General features: G+C 65.9%; 4 protein-coding genes across 4 annotated transcripts in view; 2 read left to right on the top strand and 2 right to left on the bottom strand.

The window, feature by feature from the left end:
- Positions 1-66: 66 nt before the first annotated feature.
- On the top strand, positions 67-5,319 carry CHLRE_07g337700v5 (uncharacterized protein). The gene is made up of 4 exons (XM_043064292.1): positions 67-245; positions 1,946-3,043; positions 3,295-3,613; positions 3,886-5,319. Exons 2-4 carry the CDS (start codon positions 2,099-2,101, stop codon positions 5,040-5,042), a joined length of 2,421 nt encoding a protein of 806 aa, XP_042922860.1. The 5' UTR covers positions 67-245; positions 1,946-2,098; the 3' UTR covers positions 5,043-5,319.
- Positions 5,320-5,344: 25 nt separating this feature from the next.
- CHLRE_07g337676v5 (uncharacterized protein) lies at positions 5,345-6,336 on the bottom strand. Its single transcript, XM_043064291.1, has 2 exons — positions 6,054-6,336; positions 5,345-5,877 (listed from the first exon to the last, which is right to left on the bottom strand). Exons 1-2 carry the CDS (start codon positions 6,236-6,238, stop codon positions 5,640-5,642), a joined length of 423 nt encoding a protein of 140 aa, XP_042922859.1. The 5' UTR covers positions 6,239-6,336; the 3' UTR covers positions 5,345-5,639.
- Positions 6,337-6,996: 660 nt separating this feature from the next.
- On the top strand, positions 6,997-12,900 carry CHLRE_07g337650v5 (uncharacterized protein). The gene is made up of 8 exons (XM_043064290.1): positions 6,997-7,573; positions 8,044-8,145; positions 8,529-8,711; positions 9,940-10,032; positions 10,415-10,570; positions 10,843-11,020; positions 11,534-11,625; positions 12,024-12,900. Exons 1-8 carry the CDS (start codon positions 7,343-7,345, stop codon positions 12,177-12,179), a joined length of 1,191 nt encoding a protein of 396 aa, XP_042922858.1. The 5' UTR covers positions 6,997-7,342; the 3' UTR covers positions 12,180-12,900.
- Positions 12,901-12,941: 41 nt separating this feature from the next.
- The window catches only part of CHLRE_07g337582v5 (uncharacterized protein), a 21,605-nt gene continuing 20,752 nt past the window's right edge, over positions 12,942-13,794 (bottom strand). Inside the window, exon 32 of the mRNA XM_043064289.1 lies at positions 12,942-13,788. Within this exon, the coding sequence (XP_042922857.1) occupies positions 13,405-13,788 (384 nt within the window). The 3' untranslated portion in view covers positions 12,942-13,404. The remainder of the gene's footprint in view (positions 13,789-13,794) is intronic.

The raw sequence follows: 13,794 nt of genomic DNA, 5'->3' as shown, positions 1-13,794 counted from the left end.
ACAGGCGGTGCGTGGAGTCCCACTAGAAGGCCTAAACTTAAATTACTAAGTAGAAACTCCATTACAGTATTCGACTTAGCCTGCGGGCTCGCGCCAAACCCAAAACCTCGACAATACCAACCGCACTTCCGGAAGCCCCACTGAGGTCGCAGGCATTCAATTTGTATACATGTGCAGCAGTGAATGATATAGAACCACATGCGCTAAGGCGCTGGCGTTGGTAACGCTCGCCGTGGAAGCGCGAGGTGAGCAGGCAGGCCATGGGGCACGTCAGTGGCTAGCGCAGGCTCAGGCGAAACACAAAGCACATTTTACGGCATAGCTACATGGCATTGACCAGCAATCCATCTTAGCGCTGCGGCTAGCCAAACCCCATCCGAAGCATCCGGGACACACCGATACTGTAGCCCCCCGCGGCACGCACGCCGCTGGCCCTGCCCTCTGGGCTGTGCACGCTCACCCGTCCTGGAGCTTCCAGGCGCCTGTTGCGTCCGTGGTCATGTCCACCCAGCCGTGGCCGAAGCCCCACAGCCTGCGCGCGTGAACGGCATGGGCGCGAAGGAACGGGAGAGAGCTGCAACGAGCGGCGCGGGGCCCAGGCGGGAGGGCAAAGGCCAGGGCTTCATGCCCCCACCTGTGCTGGTCGTGTTGCATGATCCGTAGCCATGCTAGCCGGACCAAGTACCAGTCTGCAGCGCGTACCGGGAGCGCACCTGATTACCCGCAGTCCAGCCTTTGCATGGTCGTGGATGACGCCCTCAATCTCCACCTCCGTCAGGACCCCCTGGCTGGGCGGCCCCAGCCAGTACTGGTTGGTGCCTGGTGTAATGCAAGAGCCGGGGGCGGCAGCGGGAAGCATGGGTGGTGGTGGTGGTGATAAGCCAGAAGCCGGGGCCTTGTGATGACAGTGTGGCAGCGTCGCAGCGATGTGGGTCGGAGAGCAACCGCGTCGCCCGGCACGAGTGTGCGCCGCACACCTATCCAGGAGCCCGACCCACATCGCCATCGCAGTCCGTTGCCCCGGCCCTGACCAAACACCCGCACTTCCGAACCCCCACCACCACGCTGTCCCTTGCCGCGCCACCTGCCACGCCCACGACAATCCCGGCAACCCCAAAGACCCCTCGCCCAACCCACCCTGGAAGAAGAAGTTCTTGTCGCCGTCCAGGAATTTTGTCCCCAAGGCGCGAATGAAATTCAGCTTGGTGTTGGTGCTGCTGCTGTCCGGCGCGAGGCCGGCGCGCACGGTGCCAGTCAACTGCCCGGCCGTGAATAGCAGCAGAAGCCTGGCCGCAGTCGCAACCACCAGGCGCAAGCACAAGCGGCGCTGGCTGTTGCGCTGCGGCTGTCGGCAAGTCGGCGAGCTGCGGCCGTGGCGTTGACCGGCTCCCTTCGAGTGCTCCGAGTCGCAGTCTTCCTCGCTCTCGATGGGACTGTCGTCACAGTGGCCATGCTGTTGTCCTCCTCGGCCTGGTGTATGGTATAGCGGCGACATAGCGCAAAAGAGCGCGCGCGCCTTGCACCCCCCGAGCTCTTTCCCGGGTAGCGGCGGTCCGCCTACAAACTAATACTTGATCACGAGGTTATGCATAGGGCTTTACAGTAGAATAAATAAAGTGCTTGTTGCCTTTTGTAACGAAACCGCTGCCGCGGCGAAGGGTAAGCGCCCGGAATGGGCAACGCAGCGGAGATGGGGGCAGGCCGAAAGATCAGACTACTCACACGGCAGGGAAGGATCAGAATGCTTATCACACAGAGCATGTCCGCACCAGAACAAAAGCACCTCCACCAGCCTCAGCAGCTGCCCTCCCCGTTCGCGCTGTATTCGGGGGCCCTGGTCCAGTCCAAGCCGCAACAAGTTCTGCCGCCGCCGAGCCCGGCTGCAGCCCCCGCTGCGGCTTACGTTCCATGCCCCAATCCAAATCCCACTTTCGACGCCGCGCAGGCAGCAGCTGCGCGAGAGGTGAGTCAGGCCGCCCAGCGACACCCCGCCGAGCCTCCGCGCCCTGGTGACCTTAGCGCGGGGCTGCCCAGTGCCAGCTACGCCGCCGGCCGCGGCACAGCACCAGCTGCAGCAGCGCACACGGCGCCGGTGCCGATGACCCAGGGAGCAGGAGCGCCACCAGTAACTCACCAGCTGCCACAGGCGGCAGCAGCAACCGCACGGATTGCAGCCCCACCTCCGTTTGCACCGGATGAGGGCAGCAATCCCCGCCGCATGTACTCCGCGCCGCCGGCGCTGCCGCTAGCCGGGGAGGAGCATTCCTCCGGCCGGGGCAGCACTCCCACGGAGCAGCGCGCGCCCTACGAAGACGATCCGGCCTTTCAGGGGGTGATCATCGGCAGCAGCGACGCCTCATCAGGCCCCAGCGCCGGCCCCGCCGGCCCCTCATCAACTTCCGCGCTAGCCGCGCTTCCACCGCCCCCGCCACACCTTCCCGCCTTATATGGGTTTGGTGCCGCCGCCGCCGCCGCCGGCGGACTGCTGGAAGCGCCCGCCGCGGCAGCGGCAGCAGCAGCGGCAGCGACAGGAGGAGCGGCTGCGCCGCGGCCGCCCAGTCCGGACCGCCTGATTATCGGCTACTACTACCACCACGACCTCTACCGTGGCAGCGACGAGCTGCAGCGCAACCAGCGGCCGGGCGGTGCGGCGGCGGTGGCGCCAGGGCCGGCATGGCCGGCGTGGGGCTTCGGCGGGCAGCAAGGGCGCGGGACGGCGCGGGGCCGCGGCGGGGGCTCATCAGGCGGCGCGTATGTGGAGGATGCGGCGGTGCCGCTGCTGCATGGGATGGGCGCGGAGGCGGCGGAGCCGGCAGGGCCTATTGGCGGCGGCGGCGGGGGGTTAGGTGGCGGCTGGGGCCGGGCGGCAGGGGCGCTGCCGGGCGCCGGCACGCACCTGCTGCGGCACCACCTGCAGGGGCTGCGGCAGCAGTACGGCACGGGGACGTACGGCGGCGGCGGTGGCGGAGGTGGTGCTGAGAGTGGCGACGGCGGCGGGGCGCTGAGCCGGTGGCGGTCCGAGCTGGACGCGCCGCTGAGCCAGGTGGGGGCGAAGGCGGGGGGCGGGGGGAGGGGGGAGGGTCGCGAGGGCAGTGAGGGCGGATTGATGGGGTCATATATAGGAAGGATCAATGTCATAGTCACAGTCTGCTTGCCTAGGGGCCTAGGGGGAGCTTGCGGCCCGGGGTCGTGGCCGCCCGCCCCACCCCTGCTGCGTTCAGTGCACACCCGCCGTACGTTCGGTAAACTTCAACTGACAACTGCCCACCGTGCGTGCCTACACGCACTCTGCAGGCTCGCCGCCGCTGCCTGCGCGACATCTTCCTGCTGCTGTCCGCGTCGCTGGCCGCCGCCGCCGTCCTGGGCGCCGCCGCGCTGGCCTCGCCGGTTGCCGTGCACCCCGGCGGCGGCGGCAGCCGTGACGGCGGCGATTTTGATGTAGCCAACCTGCGGGACCTGTTCAGCGATGCCATTGCGGGGCTGGGGCAGCTGTTGGCGCTGCCCTGGGTGCTGCCGCTGGCGGCGGTGCTGTCGGCGGGCACACTGTTGGCGCTGGCGCTGTCGGAGGCCACACGGCGGCGCCACCCCACCAACGCCTGGGCCGCATTTGGAGGTACGGCGGGCGGGGCGGCCAGGCAGCAGACGTCGTCGTGGGCCTACGCCAGTGGTCCCGCATGCGACTCTGTTGCAGTGTTCCTGCTGTTACGCCGATGCAAACTTATCGTTGCCCATCTCCGTGACCGCATTTACTGATTGCGCAGGCACTGCTTCTGTTTATATGCTGTTCATAGTATGGCTCCAAGGGCTACCCTGTGCTCTCGCTAAGGCTCCGCCGCCATCTCCCCATTGCTCTTCCTTCCCTCCCTCCCGCCTGCCGCCGTGCAGCCTTCACCGCGGGCCAGGCGCTGCTTGTGGGCTGTCTCACCGTGCGCCTGCCCTCCTGCCTGCTCACCACCGCCTACGGCCTGGCAGCGCTGGGCACCGCCGCCGTCGCCGCGCGGGCACACCACCTGCTGCGTGACGGCTTCGCCGCCGCCGCCACCGCCGCCGCCGCGCGGGCCGCGGCGCGGCAGCGCCGCCAGCTGCACCACCAGCAGCTGCTTCGCGAGCTGGCGGCGGGCGGCGAGGGCGGCGGCGTGGGTGGCACCGGAAGCACGGGTGGCGGTGGGCTGGCAAGTGCGGTCGGTGGCAGCAGTGGTGTCGCGATCCCGGGTGCGGCAGTGGCGCTGCCGTCTGGGGTGGAGGAGGGGGCGCTTGCGGCGGCGGAGGACCTGGCGGGAGCGGAGGAGACCGGTCACGACATGGGTGTGGGCGAGGCCGTGCTGTGTGCGGCGGGGGGCGTGCTGATGGGCTGGGGCGCCATCGCGCTCGCGGGCATAATCTTGGCGGCGGCGGCGACACACGGCAGCGGCAGCAGCGCCACCGCCGCCAATGACGTCATCATTGCGGCGAGTGGCGTTGGAGGCGGCGGAGCGGGAGGAGGTCGCGGCGGCTCAGTGCACTGCGCGGCGGCGGTGCCGGCGGCGGCGGTCGTGGCCATGGCCTTCTGCGCCTTTGCCGTGGCTGACGTGTTTGCGCTGGTGGGCGGCTACCACGCGTACGGTGTACGGCTGCAACCGCTAGAGCCGCCGCCGCAGCCGTACACGGTGCACACGGCGCCGCACACGAGCGCGTACACGGCACAGCACCCGCATGCGGCGCGCGTGCCCGGCGCCGACCCGTTCGCTGTGGGAGGGTGGAGAGGGGGAGTCGGAGCTGGTGGTGGAGGCGGCGGAGGTCGTTCGGGGCGGTGGGCGGAGGCGGCGTATGCGGCGCTGGGCGTGTACCTGGACCCGCTGTGTCTGGCGCTGTACGGGCTGCACCACCTGCAGGTGCGGCTCATGCACCGCCGCAGCCGCAGCCGTGCCAGGTCGGCAGCAGAGGCGGGGGCGGAGGTGGCGGAGGCGGAGGGTTCAAGGGCAGGGCCGGGGGCAAACTCTGGGCCGGCGGCGGGGGCGGGGGCGGCGGCGGGGGCGGCGCCCATGAAGCGCCAGGGCGTGTAGCGCCACTGCAAGTAGGGCATGACGGGCGGGTGCTGCGATGGCGACGTGTTGCATAGCGATTTTGTGTTGCTTGGCAAGTGGCTGTTTTGTTGTTGGGTTGCAAGATTGTCGCTGTCCGGCACTCAGGGCTATTGCCGGGATTGAGAACAGTCCTTGAAGGTTGAGAGGACCGGGGCCCCAAGTAACTGGGTAGCGCAGTATGTTCCGCGTCGTTGCTGGTGCAGTTGAATCAGGGGAGTTGCATGGCGTCTCTAAAGACCTGTAACCCGCTTGCACGACGCCACATGCAGCAACATTAGCAGCAACGAGGGAGCAAGAGTCCGTCCGTCCCCACGCTACCCCCATTTTACCCAACTTTCGGCACACGCCCCACCTACGCGTCAGTACACTGGTACGTCACATCATCCCAGACTCTCCAGGCTTCTCCGTGCCTCTCCAGGCCTCTCAGCCGTGCTTAAAGTCAGCGAAAGTCCGCCCCCACCACGCCGCCGCAACTACTACGGTGCTTACTAGCACCCACGCACCACCCCCACCAATCCCGGTCTCTCAGCCCACGTCTCAGCCTTGCAGCCAATGCCGCGCCATTGCACAACTCAACTACCGATAGCGGGCAATGCAAGTGGTGCGCCTCCAAAGCAAGTCGCGCACCGCGCACGGCGCACCATAGCCGCCGCGGCCCTTGCCACGCACGCTACCAACGGCGGTACGCGGGCCCACCAAGCGCTGCTCAGACGTCGGCAGTTTGCAAACTCCAGTGGCCCTGCGTGTTCTCCGCCAGGCGGAAGCGCAGGCCGGTGAGGCGCTGCAGGTGATTAAGAAACGCCGCGCGGCGGACCTGCCAGCACATATCATTCTCGGCATCACATCCATAATCAAAATCGCCAATGTCGTGCACATCAGTAGCACGCTGGCCCATCACCTCCCGATTCTCAAGACGGCACTCCGACAGGTTGACCGTCCGCCCGCCCACCAGTGAGGCAACCCAGCACCCAGTCCGTCATATCATCCTACCTGGTTGACGACGGTTGACTGGGCCAGCGCGGATTAGCGCCCGCGCCGGCTGCAGCCGCGCCACACGCGCCACCTCCACTGCAGCTGCTCACAACAGCTCCTGACCCCGCCTGCAGCTTTCCCGCAATGCCACGGATGTTGTGTAGCTCGGCCAGAGCTTCCTGCAAGGTATCAACAGACTGCATCGGCGCACCGCCCACGGCTGCTGCCACCGTCTGCTCCTCAGGCTTCTTAAACAGCGAGGACGGAGCGGGTGATGTACCGTATTGCAGTTGATGGGTTGGACGTAGGTCCAAAAACGAAAACGAGAGCTGGGGGTGCAGGAATGAGCGCAGCCCGCATCACGGAATGCGGTTGATATGTTCATGGCAGGCACAGCGCGGGGACGTGGAGGGCTTTTGCAATGCAAAGCCACGGCCATGAGATTTCAGTCACAACCTGGTTTGTGTGTCCGGTGGCGGTGAAAACCACCGAGTCCAGGCCCTGCCGCCCATCAGTGACGACGCCCTACACGAGCCATCTGGGCATCCACCCAAGAGCGCTGCAACTGTAACCCCGGGCACGGGGCCCCCCATATGCACATCTGCACGCATTATGCGCTTGTAATCCTCGTGTGTGCCGGCCCAAGCAGCCTGTCCAAAAGCCGATGACGTCCTCTCCCACAAGGTCTAGTACTCGTGGGGGCTGGGGCTGAACTCCCTATACCGTGCCTCCTAGCGCCTCTCCACGTGTCAGCAATGCGCTTACCTTTGTTAGCTGGCCACACACGCATCACCGCCTGAACTCAGCGCATGCCAGCATGGGCGTCGGCAGACGGGTTACGCTGGCGCAAGAAGCTGCGCGCACCCCCACCTTGCCCCGCGGCATGTGCGAGCGCCCCACGCGAAGACGGGCCCGCGCACCACTAGCTTCTGGCACAACGTCAGCACCTAGCGGTTATTTCACTGCCCGTGCAACTGCAGAACTTGTCGCCGGTCAATGAGGTCGCGGCCTCGAGTTTGCTTTCCACAAGCCATCCCTGGCTTTGAAGCGTACTTTGAAGCACGCATTTAGTTTCCGTAAGCAAGGGCCTGCCACGCCAAAGGGGCAAGACGAGTTTCATTCAGCGTGTCGGTCCTCATTCCGGGCGAGGGTGCAATTGGGGCTATCGGACTTTCAAGGTGATACAGAGTCAAACACTTGTACTGCTTACACGGCCAGGATAGCCTAGGGTCGGCCTTCTGCCACGAAACGTGACTCCGACGTTGATTGTAGCCACTTCTGTCGCGTGTCAAGGCTGATCGGCCACCATGGCACTCCAAGTTGCAATTACGGGTCTGAAGAGCCAGTCCGGCTCGCAGCTGGGCCTGTCGATGGCCCGGCTGTTCGCTTCGGCAGCGGCATCGCCCTCGATTAAGGTGGAGGTCATGCCCTACAAGGTGCACCGCATCGAGGCACCTTCCAACGTGGTGGAGACCAACGTGGAGGAGCTTACGAATTTCTACAAGCTCATGTACAAAATGCGCCGCATGGAGATTGCGGTGCGTTCTGGCTCTTCGGCATAGCTGCTGAGAGGAGCATCAACCGGCTGTTGGGGGCCCCAAGGAAGCCTGCGGTTGATAGGGCACCGGGGGGAGGGCATTTGGCAACGAGCGCAGAGGGGTCAGCTTTCGGCTCCGGGGGGTGGGTGGGAGGGCCGGCCTAGCACGTCCTGGCCGCAGCTGAAGCAAGCAGCAGTAGGTTAGAAAGGACAGGGCGCCATATGCTCAGCCACAGCACGTGCCTGTGAGTAGCTGGGGCATGCTGCGCTATGCCGCAAAGCAGATGGGGGCTGTTTGACAGCCGCCCTGGCGGAGCGCCTGGTCCAAACCCTAGTGCTCGTGCTTATGCACCCTCCTCCCCCTCAGCCACCTTCCTTCCATCCTCACCGCCCTCACCCCCCCCCGTCAACCCCTTCTCCTTAAACCTCCTCAACCCATCCTGCCTCCCCCCGCTGTCTCCTGCCCCGTAGGCCGACATGATGTACAAGGCCAAGTTCATCCGCGGCTTCTGCCACCTGTACGACGGCCAGGAGGCGGTGCTCACCGGCATTGAGGCGGCCATCACACTCAAGGTGCGCGGAGGGAGGGTTTGGGGGAGGGGGAGGGGGAGGGGGGAGGGGGAGGGGAGGCAGGGGGCAGAGGGCAGGGCGGAGGGCAGGGCGGAGGGCAGGGGAAGGGCAGGGCGGAGGGCAGGGCGGAGGGCCCTTGGGGGCAGGTAGGAGTGGATCACCTGGAAATGGGAGGGCAGGGTGGAGGGCGCTGGAGTCGAGTAGAGGAAGAGGGGGAACGGGGGAGAGGGGGCAGGCCGGAGGAGGCGCGACGGGTGGTTGGCTGCTCAGGAGGACGTCACCGGAGGGCTGGAGGCGCTTTCCCGTCACTGAACCTCATCCCTACCAACCCTTCAACCGGTAATCCCCCTTCCTCTCCCTCTACCCCCTTTCCCCCCCCCCCTCAGGACTCGATCATCACCTCCTACCGCGACCACTGCCAGCACGTCAGCCGCGGCGGCAGCATTGTGAGCCTGATGGCGGAGCTGATGGGCAAGCAGGAGGGCGCCACCAAGGGCCTGGGCGGCTCCATGCACATCTACAACCGCAAGAACAACTTCTACGGAGGGAACGGCATCGTGGGCGCGCAGGTGAGCGCTGGGAGGGGAGGGGAAGGGGAGGGGAGGGGAGGGGAGGGGAGGGGAGGGGAGGGGAGGGGAGGGGAGGGGAGGGGAGGGGAGGGGAGGGGAGGGGAGGGGAGGGGAGGGGAGGGTTGCAAATGCCAGCCCAAACTAAACCGAAACAAGCTAAAACGAGCGGCGCACTGGCAGAGGCGTTAGTTGCAAGCGATAATGCTCATGGGAGGGGGCTGAGGTGTCGTGGAGCAGCAGGGCGAGCGGCGCCGGCAATAAATGTCGCCGCTCGGGCTCGGTGGCGCGCACAACAGCACAGGACAGGCACGCGGAGACGACAAATGAAACCCCCTACTTCCTGGCGACCAGGATAGCAGCCCCGACGCCAGGCAGGGAGCGTCAGGCCAGGAGCGCGACAAAGTCAACAAGCCCAGGCTGCGAAAGAGTCGGCAGGGAAGGGACGGGTGGGCAACAGCGCTAGAGGAGTGGGCAGTGACTGGAGCAGTCATTGGGTTGTGTGGTGGGCAGGAGCGGCGGCAGGAGGAAGCGGCAGCAGCGGCGGCGACGAGGACAGCAGCGGCCAGCAGCCGTGGCGCGCCCGGCACCCAACCAGGCACAGCTGGTACGGGCCACAGGCGCTGCTAGCGGCCGCAGCCGGCCACCTGCCTGGGGGCCATGTGTTAAAGAGCACAAGGAAAACGTTACGCAATGTGGGGGCCATGTGTGTACAGTGTACCGGCATGGTACCCGGCGCGAGCTGGCAGCGGGCGAGAGCACACAGGCGGCGCGGCGGCAGCAGCCGCAGCAGGAGCAGCGGCAGGAGCAGCGGCAGGAGCGGCAGCGGCAGCGGCCTGCTCAGGACATGCGGGCATGCGGGTCGAGGCTAGGGAAAGGCAACAGTGCACTGGCCATGTGCGGGCCGGTCATCGCAGCTCCGGCGGCGCACCCACAGCCGCAGTCAGGGGCTGCCGGAGGGCGGGTGGGCGAGGAGCTGCGTGGTTCAGCTCCATCCAGTCCGTTTGACCAGATCCACCCGCGCACACGGCATTCGGGGGCACGTCCTTGGCCCGCGTCTCGGCCGCGTGTGTTGGCCACGTGATGGCAATGTCCCCACGTGTGGTAACGTTCCTCCCTCCCTCCCGCGTGTGCCCTCCCCCCCCCCGGAACGCTTCATGTTCCGCAAGATGGTCTGCCGTCTACCACTTCCTTAACTAATCATGAATGTAACCCCATCCCAACCCCGCAGATCCCCCTGGGCGCCGGTATCGCGCTGGCGCACAAGTACAAGGGCGAGCCCCACGTGTGCATCACCATGTACGGCGACGGAGCTGCAAACCAGGTGCGGGCGGAGGCGGGGAGGTGGGCGGGGAGGCGGAGGGGAGGTGGGCGGGGAGGAGAGGGGGGCACGGAGGGGCGGGGGGCCCTTGTGGGGCGGGGGTGGGGGACATCCGCGGAGTGCGGGGATGCCAGAAGCGACCGAGGATGCCACATCGCTGTGCGTGGCGAAGGGCTTCCAGGGACCCCGCTCGAACAGAAGACAGAGTGGACAGTCATGGATGGACGGCGACAAGGCTGTTTTGGCTTCACCGGGCATGCCGCTTGGGCTGCGCTTTCACGGCTTTCCCATTCACTTCCGTGTCTGCCCAAACAAGCAACCCGCTTGACCCCCATCCTCCGTGCTTTTCCCCATGCACCCCTCCTTTACCCCACCCGGACCACAGGGCCAGAAGTACGAGGCGCTCAACATGGCTGGGCTGTGGAACCTGCCCGCCATCTTCGTGTGCGAGAACAACCACTACGGCATGGGCACCGCCGAGTGGCGTGCGGCCAAGAGCCCCAACTTCTACACCCGCGGCGACTACATCCCAGGCATCAAGGTGCGCCGGGCGGGATGGCGCGGGGGGGGGGGGGGGGGTTGCGGGGAGTTGCAAGGTCCAAACATTGGAAACAGAACACAAGCAGGGGGCGGCAAATAAGGGGGGGCGGGGTTGAGCGGGCCGGCGCGCGATGGTTTCTGCGGCGCACGGAGGCGGGCCGGAGCGGCCACGAGCGCGATGTTTGAAGAACACGACCATGCTCATATGCCTGGACTGCCTTCCGCCCAAACCCCTGATAATAATACGCATGCACGTCACTTCCTTTCCATCAGGTTGACGGCATGGACGTGCTGGCCGTGAAGAACGCAGTGGCGTTCGCCAAGGCCTACGCGCTGGCCAACGGCCCCATCGTGATGGAGATGGACACCTACCGCTACCACGGCCACTCCATGTCAGACCCCGGCTCCACCTACCGCACACGCGACGAGATCAACGCCATGCGCACCGAGCGTGAGTGTGCAAGGCGCCGGCCCGGGGGGTTGCAAGGATGTTTAGAAATGCGGTATAGGTTGCACTGAAGACTAGGGGGTTGTTATTACATTCTAGATAGTTAAGAAGTTAAGGCGGGGGGTTGAAATACCAGCCCAAGCTAAGCCGAACCCAATGCAAAAGGACGAGGAGGATGAGGAGCGTGGCCTGCAACGGGGGATAAGGACAGGGGGGATAAGGACAGGGGGCGGGGGCAGGGGGGGGCGGGGACCTGCGGCGGCAGGGATGGTGGAGCTGTGGGGAGCGGAGAACGGAGAGGGGCGGACTGCTCGTGTGGGTCGGCTGACACCCGCACGGCGGACGCGCCTCATCTTCGCCGCTGCCCCACCCACATCTGCCGTGCCATCCACCGCCTGGCCGCCCCTCCCCCCACCCATCCACCGCCAACCCATCCCCACAACGCCATGCCGCCTCCTGCAATCCCCCACCCCCTTCTTTCTCACTTGGTAATAATCATGAATGTAATGCCCTCAGGCGACCCCATCGAGCGCGTGAAGCGGCTGCTGCTGAACAACGGCGTGGACCCGGCCGACCTCAAGAAGATCGACAAGGAGGTCAAGAAGGAGGTCAGTGGGGGGTTATAGATACCAGCCCAAACTAAACAGTGGCGGGCGGGGGCCTCGCACGGCAAAGCGTTTCCAGGCGGGCCTTGCCGCCGCCACACCTCGGCGAACTCCAATTACATGCACACGCACATACCTCGTCCTGACATCTCAGCCCTCGTCCCGCCCCCGTCGGCACTTGACACTTGCGCTATCAAATCATTCCGTTCTCCATGAACGGCTATACTCCCCTCTGCTCCTCACCCTTTTCCAATGGGCCCGGGCACCGCTACCACTCCCACCCCCCATCCCCCACCACCACCTGCCAACATCATCCCGTCTTGACTTACCGTATCATGCATGTAACCCACCACCACCACCACCACCACCTCCCCCTAATCTTCTCTTCTCCTCGCCTGCAGGTGGACGACGCCGTGGAGCAGGCCAAGCAGGGCCAGATCCCGCCGCTGCACTGGCTGTGGCGCAACATGTACGCGGAGCCGCTGGGCGCCGGCATGCGCGGCGTGCTGCCCGCAGAGTACCACGTGCCCGCCTTCGACCCCACCTACAAGTCGTGAGGCGGCGGAGGGGATCGCGGGGGGTGAAGGCAGCGGGGATTGAAGGCGGCAGGGGAGGCGGAGTGGTTTGAAGGCGGCAGGGGAGGCGGGGTGGGAGCGGGATAGTAGGTGCGGGGTTGTGGGCGGAGGTTGGTTGATTGGTTGGGTGGGGGTCGGGCTTGTATGTGTGTGTTGCGGTGAGGTGGGTTGGTGGGGTGTTGGAGAGCGCGAATGTGTGGTGTTTTGTGGCGAGCGGGGCGAAATGGGCCTTCGTTTCTGGTGGAGGTAGGAGGTGGCGTGTGTGCTTTACTGCCTGTCGGCGTGGGGGTGGCATGACGCCGCGTTGGCCTTTGGCACGTGCCCCGGGTTCGTGGAATTGGCGTGGGGCTGCTGCCGATATGGCGAGGTGTGAGATTGGTGCCATAGCGCATGGCAGGGCTTCCTGGTTGTTAGAGACAGCGACAGAAGGAGGTATTCGTTTCGACGCTGGGCGTCATTTGCTGGTCACAGCGCGTCAGCGGGCGTGTGTGCCGTATCTGCGGGCTGGACGGATGGTGGGAGGGGGCATGGGGAGGTGATGACACGGGAAGGGCTCTTGCGGAGCGTGTGTGTGTGTGTGTGTATGTTCGGTGCAAGCGAGTGGCTGGGCGGTGCACCAGAGGTGCGCATCCTGGCAGCGTTCGGTGGAGGTGTGTTTGGCGCATGTTAGAGGTTCCTGGACCAATTGTAAGTCGCTGAATGGCATAACGGCGTCATGTTTCAGGTCTGGCCGCAGCCGGCGCTATGAATGCGACATTACAAGCAGGGACAGTCCGACCAAGCAAGGGCGCTATGGCAGTAGCTATCGGCCCCGCGCCCTCGACCCTGTGACCATTGCTATAGGCATTGCTGAGTCAGCCGGCTCGCTCTTGCTCGCCAATAGCCGATAGGCCATGCTTACACAGCATAGCACAGAATGCCGACCTCTCTCGCCGCCTTGCGGAGTCCAAACACCGGCGCAAAGTGACGGTACGTGCAGTGCACAACTAACAGACCACCATACGCCAGCGCTGTGCCCGCTCCATGCCCGCGCCGACCACCTTGAATCACCAGTCGCTGCATACAATCACGCACAACACGCCCATGCAGGCAGACGGTTGCAGGTTGGCTCGCTGTCATCCCCGCTCTGTTGTATTGGGTTCGGTTTAGTTTGGGCTGGTATCTCCCCCCCCCCCGCTGCCCTTGTGCCCTCAAACACCCCCTGCCCCTACCGCACCGCCGCACCCCGCGGCGAGTTAACCCCGGAGCCCCCACTCCCCGCCGCCGCCGCCAACACCGCCGCACCGCCACCCGCCGCCGCCGCCACACCACCTCCACCACCACCTCCACCACCGCCTCCCGAGCCCACCGCCGCACCTAGGCCGTTGGAGCCCTGGCGCTTCACCAGTGATGACGCCTTCAGCAAAACCACTCGCGACGCCACCCGGCTGCCCAGCCCACTGCCGCCGCCACTGCCGCCGCCGCCGCCGCCGCCGCCGCCGCCTCCCAGTGGGCCGCTGGGCTCCGCCGCCAGCTCCTCCGCCAGCGCCGCCTCGGACGCCTCCGCCGCCAACCGCTTGGCGCGCTGCGTGCGCCAGTTGCGCCACACGCTCTGTGG

The sequence above is a fragment of the Chlamydomonas reinhardtii genome, chromosome 7 (assembly GCF_000002595.2).
Source record: "Chlamydomonas reinhardtii strain CC-503 cw92 mt+ chromosome 7, whole genome shotgun sequence".
NCBI classification, from domain to species: Eukaryota; Viridiplantae; Chlorophyta; class Chlorophyceae; order Chlamydomonadales; family Chlamydomonadaceae; genus Chlamydomonas; species Chlamydomonas reinhardtii.
This window is presented reverse-complemented; position numbering and strand designations above follow the sequence as displayed.

Bases quoted from the DNA above. Each gene is read 5' to 3' on its own strand.
- CHLRE_07g337650v5 (XM_043064290.1), top strand. From the start codon at position 7,343: ATGGCACTCCAAGTTGCAATTACGGGTCTGAAGAGCCAGTCCGGCTCG. The intron at 8,146-8,528 runs GTGCGCGGAGGG...CCCCCCCCTCAG, and splicing joins AGGCGGCCATCACACTCAAG to GACTCGATCATCACCTCCTA. The intron at 11,021-11,533 runs GTGAGTGTGCAA...TAATGCCCTCAG, and splicing joins CAACGCCATGCGCACCGAGC to GCGACCCCATCGAGCGCGTG.
- CHLRE_07g337676v5 (XM_043064291.1), bottom strand. From the start codon at position 6,238: ATGCAGTCTGTTGATACCTTGCAGGAAGCTCTGGCCGAGCTACACAAC. The intron at 5,878-6,053 runs GTAGGATGATAT...ATGTGCTGGCAG, and splicing joins AGTCAACCGTCGTCAACCAG to GTCCGCCGCGCGGCGTTTCT.
- CHLRE_07g337700v5 (XM_043064292.1), top strand. From the start codon at position 2,099: ATGACCCAGGGAGCAGGAGCGCCACCAGTAACTCACCAGCTGCCACAG. The intron at 3,044-3,294 runs GTGGGGGCGAAG...CGCACTCTGCAG, and splicing joins TGGACGCGCCGCTGAGCCAG to GCTCGCCGCCGCTGCCTGCG. The intron at 3,614-3,885 runs GTACGGCGGGCG...GCCGCCGTGCAG, and splicing joins CGCCTGGGCCGCATTTGGAG to CCTTCACCGCGGGCCAGGCG.